Source organism: Chinchilla lanigera, unplaced genomic scaffold (assembly GCF_000276665.1).
Source record: "Chinchilla lanigera isolate Chin_1 unplaced genomic scaffold, ChiLan1.0 scaffold00123, whole genome shotgun sequence".
Lineage (NCBI taxonomy): Eukaryota > Metazoa > Chordata > Mammalia > Rodentia > Chinchillidae > Chinchilla > Chinchilla lanigera.
Genome location: NW_004955524.1, coordinates 3848287 through 3857768, shown reverse-complemented (window position 1 = coordinate 3857768; position 9482 = coordinate 3848287). Strand labels below are relative to the sequence as shown.

Here is a 9482-nt window from a genome sequence, read left to right as displayed (position 1 = left end):
AAATATATATAATGCCACTACCTCGTGGTTTTTCATGTATTGCAGGGATCTCTGGAACTTAACTCCTGCCATAGGTGAGGGATAACTGTAGTGGAAATGCTAGAATCCTTAGCTTTTCTTATTCCATCAGTGTAGTGTGGGGCCATGAAATTAGCACCTTTATTTTGTGCTGAATTTTCGTCTTCCTAATTCTGCTTCCTCCTGTCTTTTTCACTTTCCAGTTTTATGACATATATGATAATTTGAAGGCTTTTCCTTCATTTCTCTTAACAGACAAGCAGTTTTTATTTTACTTGAATATTCATTTACTTTTCAATTCATTTATGTTGAATAAGGAGAATCAAATTGATATTTCCATTCTCAACATGTAGAGCACTCTACACTCTGAATAATTTTCCCCACAAAAAGATATTCTATGAAAACTAATTTTAATTTCGTTCCTGAGTTTGGATACTGAAGACAAATATCCAAGGGTAATGAGAAGTGAAATATACTTACGAAAAATTTAACTTGAAAATGGGCACATGTCAAACATAGCCATAAAATGCATGTTCTCTGCTAAGTGAATTAGGAACTCGGATTTACTTGGAGTCATGGGAAAAATGACAATCCACAATGTGTTAATTTATAGGATCGAAGCAGAAGCCAGTGGAGTTCTGTGGAGAAAAAGACTAAAGGAAGACCCTGTCATTAAAATGATACTAGCAACAGCTCAACAATAAGGAAATCCATCATAGCTATTTATTTTGACTAAACAAATCAAGCATTAAAATGAATAATAGATTTACACATGTCTTTACTCAAAGGCCAAACATAGTAACTTGAAAGTATAGACTAACTACTGATAAGCCATTCATAAAAATATAAATCTTCAAGGAATATTAAACTAAAAACTTATGCAAAATGACAGGCTTGGCAGGGATAAATGTAGACTTTTACATAATAGAAGCTGCACAGATGGGTTTTACTGAAGAAGAGATAATAGAACAGTCAGTGCTAATTCTGAAGGAAACATCACCCAGTACAAATAGAAACAAGGAACATTAGACTGGAGCATATTAAGGAGAACTTAGTATGGACTTTGTATCCAGCCATGCAATTGAATTTGGCTGTTAACTCTAGGAGTCTTTTGGTGTAGTGTTTGGGGTCTTTTATGTAACTTATCATGTCATCTACAAATAATGATAATTTCACTTCTTCCTTTCCTAGCCTTATTCCTTTAATTTGTCTCTCTTGTGTAGTTACTCTGGCTAATGTTTCCAGAACTATATTGGAAAGCAGTGGTGATAGTGGACATCCTTGTCTTGTTTATGATTTTAGAGTGAAAGCTTCCAGTTTTGTTCATTTAGTATGATGTTGGAGGTTGATTTGTAATAGATGGCTTTTCTCAGGTTAGATGTAGAAGAATGCAGGAGAACTTAGTAAAACATATCCTGAAACAAAATAGTGACTCATGGGAAGATAGAGGAAAGATGAAGAGTCCATGAACTTCTAAACAGATGAGAAAATATATCTAATTTAGAAAGTGTTATTTAATTTATTATACATGAACAAATAGAACTGTAGAATATAACCCTTACCCAAGTAGAGGTTATACAGTGCAATAACAAAAGTAAGTAAAAATCTATACAGGAAGACAAAAGCTAGAACAGAAATTGGAAGTTATCAGAAAATGGAGAACAGGATATGCATAGCTGGAAAAAAGAAGATGTATTATCATGGAAATGTAAATGGAACAAATTCTGTACTTGCATGCAAACTGTAAGATCTGATGGATATTTACAAATGTATTTATCTCCTTTTGTAAGTGTAGTGTATAAATGAAGCCAAAGTTGAAAAATTTCAGAGAAGATATTTCAAAAATTAAGAAAATATTAGTCAAATACTGTTGAGAATATGTCTGTGATAACTTTTTAAATTTCAAATCAATTGGCTTAAGAAATATGTGGTTAGGTATAATAACAAAGAGATACAATGGAGTCACAGATAATAATGACACAGGATATGTTAAATTATCACAATAATTTTAACTATATTCTTCCATATTATATTTTAAGATAGTGTAGAATCAAATAAAGAAGAAAAATGAACTTTGCAATGATGATCAAGTGTAGAATGAGTAGGAGGATTTAGAGGGAAAAGTAACAGTAAGAAAATATGTGGCATTATACAGAGGAATTTTAGCAATCCTGTCTAAATGAGAATTAATAACTGTATGTTAATAAGATAAAATTTACATTAGAAAGTCAAATGCATTGGAACTCTATAGATAGATCTACCCCTCAATGGAAGAATATATATTCTTATCTGGAAGGGGGCAAAACAGCCAAGCACTTGCCTAGCATGGAGTAATGCAAGTAAAAAAGGAAAAGTAGATATTTTTCTCAGTCCCATAGGTAGCAGTCACAGGATATGCATATGAACTGGACTCTAAAGATACCTCCCTAGAGAGGAAAATTGAAAAATAACATAAAAATTTTCTCTATTGTATTCTTGAAGAAAACAGATACCATTCAATAGAAATGCAATAGAAACTTGCTGTTTGTTGAAAGACTTTTGCTTACAAGATGATGAAAAATGTAAATAGTACAAGGGCTATTGTAGGATATACTGCTACTGATATTTTTTTAGGGTGATTTTGTTTTTGTTTTTAGACAGGGTGTCACTTTGTAGTTTAGGCTGGCCTCGAACTCATGGTGATCCGCCTGGCTCAGCCTCCCAAATGCTGGAATTACAGGCATGCACTACCACACCCAGCTGTGATGTTTATTTATGCATTGCACTATTTTATATTCTTGTTACTGTGTAGCTGGTGGACTTTTCTCTCAACCCAGAAAGAATTATAAGGTAGAGGTGAAAATAGGGTTTATTTTATTTGCTGTGCAGTGAAAGCAGAAAGCAGCATTTGTTGTAAAGCTGAAAACAAAAATCCCCACATTAATCAACCTGAAAGGGGATCCAACTGGGCGGCCAAAGGGACTGTTTGATTGGCACTTTTTATACATAAAAATGATTATGTCTCAGCAAGGTGAGATCAACCTAAGCGGTTACAAGCAGGAAAGCTTCACTTAGAAGTGGGCCAATAGGACCTCAGGGCATGTAGCAGGCATATTTTTACAAGCACCATTAGTTGTAACTTTAAACAGAACAAAGACGTTGTTTAGAGAGGAATGACTATCTTATTCCTGGGTGAGAAAATCCTGTGAATCCCAGGAGCCTTGTTTGTTGAGCCTCCAGTGCCCTGACCTTGACCATGGTGTCCTTTACTGAGTCGTTGCTGGCTATTTATCCTGTCTGAAACTCTCTTCCCCATAACCCTCTCCACCCTCCCCTCATGGGCCAGTGTAACTCTGGAAAATCCTCTTCTTCCCACAGGGTCCTGTCCATCATCAACATCATATTTTACAGAAACCAGTTGTTTAGATTACTGTTGGGGGCCTCAGGTTAGAAAAAAGAACAAACCTTAGCAAACAGAACCTCAGCCCAACCATGCCTTCAGAGTGCTCCTGATTATTTCTCACCAGCTCTCTTTATCTCCCCACTCCAATTCCTAATGTAAAAAGAGATGATAAAGTGAAACACCATGGTGCAGTATCTCTTAGTTTCCTAGGAGTTTTCACTGCAGCCACTCCTTGGTTCTTGTTCCAAATGTCTTTGCCATTTCGAATGCTATTGCATTTAAGCTTAGGGTCTTAGGATATGCATTTGAGCGAAGAACACAAGCATGCAACACAAAAATGGCATTGTACTGAATTGGAAGATTCATAATCATCAGTTGATCTACACTCTCTGTGCAGGATTGCTCCTACCAACTACAAGAATGTTCTAACCTTCATTTTTGCCATAGAAGAGATCAACAGGAATCCTCACCTACTACCCAACATGTCTCTGGGATATGAGTTCCATAATATATATTACAGTCATTGGAGGCTATTGGAGAGTTTCTTCATTTTGTACACAGGACAGGATGAAATCCCTAACTATTTTTGTGGCAGAGAGAGCAAATCTGTAGCAGTATTAACAGGAACAGCATGGGCAAATGCTGCTCAAACTGGAACACTGCTAGAACTCTACAAATTTCCACAGGTGAGGGTGGGGGTGATAAGGAGGAATGAAATTATGGAATGTTGGTGCCCTTGTCAACTTCCCAAATGTGCTAAAAAGAGAGTAGATATCTGCATCAGAGTTTTAACATTTTTATTTTTATTAGTACATGTTTACAGGATGTGATGATTACAATTATCAAGGGGAAATGGTACATGTATATAACAACTTAATTTTGTAATCTCAAAATGTAGTACACACAGATTTATGGCTTATGCATGTTTACTTTGCACTAGAGAGAAAGGAGAGAGGAACTCAGTCTGGTCAATTATTTTTAAAAAATAAGGCTACTACAATTTCAAAAATGGGGGAATGAATATGTGCTTCAACAATTTCCATTCTTTTCCTAATAAACTTTCAGTCTAAGGTTGTGATTTATGTTAATCTTCACAGCTTTTCCATTTTCTTTTGTTTTCAGTTTGCGTTTGGATCTTTTGACCCTGTGTTGAGTGACAATGGCCAGTTTCCTTCCCTCTATCAGACGGCCCCAAAGGACACATCTCTGGCTCTTGGCATGGTCTCCTTGATGCTTCATTTCAGCTGGACCTGGGTGGGCCTGGTTATTGCAGAAGGTCAGAAAGGTCTTCAATTTCTCTCTGATGTGAAGCGAGAGATGGACGGGAACAGAGTCTGTGTAGCATTTGTGAAAGTGATCCCAAGTGTTCTTGTGTCATATACCTCAGTTACAAAGCAACATGATTTCCTGAGCAAAGAAACATCTCCAGTAAATATAGTTATCATTTATTTTGATTCTGTGGGTCTAAATGATATGAACTATCAGGTAGGGCTATATTTAGTGACATGGAGAGTCTGGGTCACAAACTCAGAATGGCATTCTGATGTGTCTGGGAGAAACTTCATCTTTGATTCTTTCCATGGGACTCTGATTTTTTCACAACACCATGAGGAGATTTCTGGATTTAAAAATTTCATCGAAACCGTTAACCCCTCCACATACCCGGAAGACACTTTCCTCACTCTGTATTGGTTCCAGAATTTCCACTGCTCATTCTCTGACTCTGACTGTGCATTGAAAGACTGTACACCTAATGCCTCCTTGGCACGGTTGCCTATGAATCGTTTTGATGTGGCCATGAGTGATGGAAGTTACAATACGTACAATGCTGTGTATGCTGTGGCCCACGCCCTCCAGGGGTTGCTCCTTCAACAAGTTCAAATGCAACCAGTTGGAAATTGGAATGCAATGGTGTTTTCCCCCTGGCAGGTAATGTCCTTTTCATTGGATAGCACAGCCCCTTATTGCAGTCCTATTAAAGACATTCCTCAGTCCCCCAAGCAAGGAAAAAAATCTTCCCAGAAATACAGGAGAGTCTTCCATAAGAAATATACTTCAACCAGTAAATGAAGCCAAATCACTGCCTTGGTCCCATAAAATGCCAATACTCTTTGCACTTGTTTCAAATTTTAAAAACTTAAATTTTAACCATGCAGTGGTTAAAGTTTCATTATGAAACAAGGATGAGAGACAATTAGGAGCTTTTCACATTTAGATTTTGCACTTAAATTTTAAGACCAACTTCATCAAAAGATCATGTATGTCTTTCAGCTGCACACCTTTCTGAAGGAACTCCAGTTTTACAATCCTGCTGGAGACAAAGTAAATTTAGACAAGAAAAGTAAAGTGGATGCAAAGTATGATATTCTCAACTTTTGGAATTTTCCAGAAGGCCTTAGGCTAAGGGTGAAAGTAGGAGAGTTTTCCACTCATGCTCCAGCTCTCCAACAATTGTCTTTATTTGAGAATATGATAGAGTGGGCCACAGGAATTACAGAGGTAGGTTGGAGCTAAACATAATGGATTTAGTTAAATATAAATAACCAAATCTTGTTTTGTATTTTGCATCTTACCTTTGATCAGGATATTTTCATACACAGAAATTTAATGTTTGACTTCCCGATGTAAGGCATTTTCATATTTAACCCCTTTGTTGTGAATGGAAATGGAATACATTTGCTTAACTATGTTTTTAAATTATCCACATGTTTTCTATCATTAAAATAAAATGGCATTCAAGCAAATATTAGAATGTTTGTGTTTATACTAATTAGGTTTATTGTTTGCTGTGTAGAAGATTAAGTAAAACTAAGAAATTACCAGCACATATCTGATTTTCCTCAGACTCCCCGCTCCGTATGCAGTGACAGCTGTAATCCTGGATTTAGGAAAGCCCCTCAGGAAGGAAAAGCTACCTGTTGTTTCCTTTGTATGCCTTGTGCAGAAAATGAGATTGCCAATCAAACAGGTAAGTACATGCCTTATGGACAAATTATGTCTCCCACCTATGCATGAAAAGAACAAAATCCTAAAGAATAGAGCAAATGCAAAATTTTGTCTTCCTTTATTTAGTAATCTCATCATATCCTCCATATCCATCAGCCATGAAGAATACACTCTCTGTCTCCTCGGGTATACCCTTTGATTCAGTTTCCTCTTGCTTTGCTGTAGATGGAATGCAAGGATATTCTACAACTGAGCTATATCCTAAACTTGTTTACTTTGTTATTTTAAGATACTGTCTTTGCTAAGTTACCCAGGCTTCCCTCAAACAGGGGATCCTTTGGCTCACCTTCCTGAGCAGTGACAGTTAGAGGTTAGTCCCACCACATTTGAAATCTTTATTTTGTTAAATGCCTGATGAGTATGTTGGCCCTCATCTTTAACTTCAACATTCTGGGAGGCTGAGTTAGGAGGTTTATGAGTTTGAGCCCAATCTGGAGCAACTTACTGATTTATTCAGACCATATATCAATTTTTTAAAAAATCAGGGAGTGGCAAGCAGCAATGACTCTGTCTCCAAGCCTCAGAATCCAGACTTGGCAAAATAACAAAATAGGGTAGCAGATCCCTGGAAACCAGAAATGATCTGATAGGAAAATTAAAAGCTACCAGGAAATTGAAGAGATGGGACACAACTAAGTGAAGGGAAGGGACAGTCTGTATTTTCTCCTTGGCTCACAAGAGAGAAAGTTTGAATCTATAGAGACAAAGTGAAATTAGGGGACTCCAGAGGACTTCAGGGAGAAACACCACTCTAAAATGGACCAGCGATGCTGTGACCTGCAACAGCTGGAGAGTGGCTCCAATCCACATGCCAGCTATAACTCTGGAGACAGTGCTGGGTCAGATGACATTCTGGGGAAGGATAGATTGTTTGAAGGTAGAACTCAAAGAAGGCACGGGATGGTTTCACTTCATAACTTCCAGTGTTACGTGCCCACAGTGACTGGGTGAGAGACAGCTATAGGAGACAACTGTGATCAGTGAGCCAAGGTCAGGCAGGCAAGAGAACCCCTTAATTATTTAAACTAAAGGACAAATCCACATCAAAATGGCCAGAGGCCAGGATCACTGTGAAATGTGCTAGATTTGAAAGTCACAGAATTGGCTTCCTCACTCTGTTTTTATACCTGCTGGTGTCTCCATCCAGCATGAATCTGAGATCTGACTGCCTTCTTACTCTACCAAGATGAGCAGGGACATATCTTGACTTGGACAAGATATGTAGACCCCAGAAAAAGATAAACAAATATAAGGAAAATTTTGTAGATCCAAGAAAAAAAATACACATTCAAGTATCATAGGGAAAAAATTTTTGTTATTGTTGTATTGTTTTTGGGGGGAGACATTGTTATTGTTTTTGTTTTTTAAGTGTGTGGTTTTTTTAGATTTTAATTTTTTTTCTCTTTTGCTCTAGTTTCCTCCATCATCAGTTTATTGTGGCTTGAAGAATTTTACTTTGTCCCTCTTCCTTGTTTCTCATTGCTTTTTTTTCACTTTTCTTTATTTTTCTTCTCTCTTTTAATTTTTCCCTTTAATTTTTTAATCTGACATATATATATATATAGACAGAGAGATAAGTAAATGATATAGATATAGATAGATATCTTTCTTTTTTCTCCCTCTTTTCTTTTTATCTTCTATTTTTCATTCATTTTTCACCTACATTTGCCTAATTCTATAAACATTCTTTTATGTCCCAAAAAATTCTTTATACAACTTCTGTCTGTTCTTTCTCATATTATAGAGTTTAAGGAATCAAAGATTTCCTCTTGCATTCCTCCAGTACCAAACCCTATATCTTTACAATATAACCATATAAAACTTTGTTGTTCTTTTTTTGTGCCAGGAATCAAACTCAAGACCTTGCACTTGCCAGAAAAAAGTTTGTGCTGCTGAGCTATATCCCCAGCCCTCTTATTCTTTTGATAGTTAGCTAACACTGTAAAATTATTCTCAAATTCTACCACTAGCCAAGATAGAGCTGCCACATTTAGTACATATTAGCTAAATTCAATACATTAGTTCTTATGATACGTTAATATCCAATTTGTCATGGATGATAATATTATAGCTGATTCACCTGGTACTAGTAGGATCACAAAATTGTTGCTATTTCTCTTAAACCAACACTCATATTACCCTTATGATATTAACAATACTAGAGTACATTCTCAGTAAAGTTGGTGTTTGGGCTATTTTGATTGCTCCAAGTAATAAAGGTAGTGCTTTATGACAAAGGACTGTAGTTAGTCATGCCCAAACTGCATCAGAGAAAAGCAGCTAAAGAGATCTCTGTACTAGCAACAAAGTCTTTAGACTATAAGCATCTATCAACCTCAGCACAAAACAAAACACAGAAAAAAAAACAATAAAAACATGAGAAGAGAAGGAAAGAAAATGCTTCCCCAAATGAGCAACTCCCCAGAAGCCAATCCAGAGGACAGTGACAGGCAGAATAGCATAAGGCACACAACTGAAGTAATCCAAAGATATAGAGGAGGTTAGAAAACAGAACAAAGAGATATTCAGTGGGGTCAGAGAAGATAAACAGATAACGGAAATAATAAGCAAAATGATGCAGAAGCTTTTAGAAGACACTAATAAAAAGCTAGGGGGGATAAATAAAATGACAAAATACACAAATAAGCAATCCACCAAACAATTAGAGTTCATGAAAATGGTTAAATCAGAAATCCAAGGGATTATAAATCATAGCAAAAGTATAGGCAGGACCAACCACTGTGGGACCAGAATTTTAGAGCCAGAAGACAACAATACCTTCAAAGACCAACTACCCAAAGACATCTTAAAAACAAAAACAGAATGTGAAACATGGATCCAATAACTGCCAGATAATGCATAAAAGACTAACGTAAGAATAATTGGAATTAGTGAAAAATTAGAAGACAGCACAAATGGCATAAAAAACCTGTTCACAGAAATAATGGCAGAAAACTTTTTAAAAATAGGGAAAGACCTGAGGATCAATGGAACAGACTGGAAGAAACAGACACAACCAAAAACACACTCAACCACCTAATCTTTGATAAAGAGGCCAATCAAACTCACTGGAAGA

At 36.5% G+C, this 9482-nt stretch overlaps 1 protein-coding gene across 1 annotated transcript in view; it reads left to right on the top strand.

The window, feature by feature from the left end:
* The window catches only part of LOC102015045 (vomeronasal type-2 receptor 116-like), a 52873-nt gene that overhangs the window by 36811 nt on the left and 6580 nt on the right, over nucleotides 1-9482 (top strand). Inside the window, exons 5-8 of the mRNA XM_013507202.1 lie at nucleotides 3798-4086; nucleotides 4523-5329; nucleotides 5672-5899; nucleotides 6245-6368. Of these exons, the coding sequence (XP_013362656.1) occupies nucleotides 3798-4086; nucleotides 4523-5329; nucleotides 5672-5899; nucleotides 6245-6368 (1448 nt within the window). The remainder of the gene's footprint in view (nucleotides 1-3797; nucleotides 4087-4522; nucleotides 5330-5671; nucleotides 5900-6244; nucleotides 6369-9482) is intronic.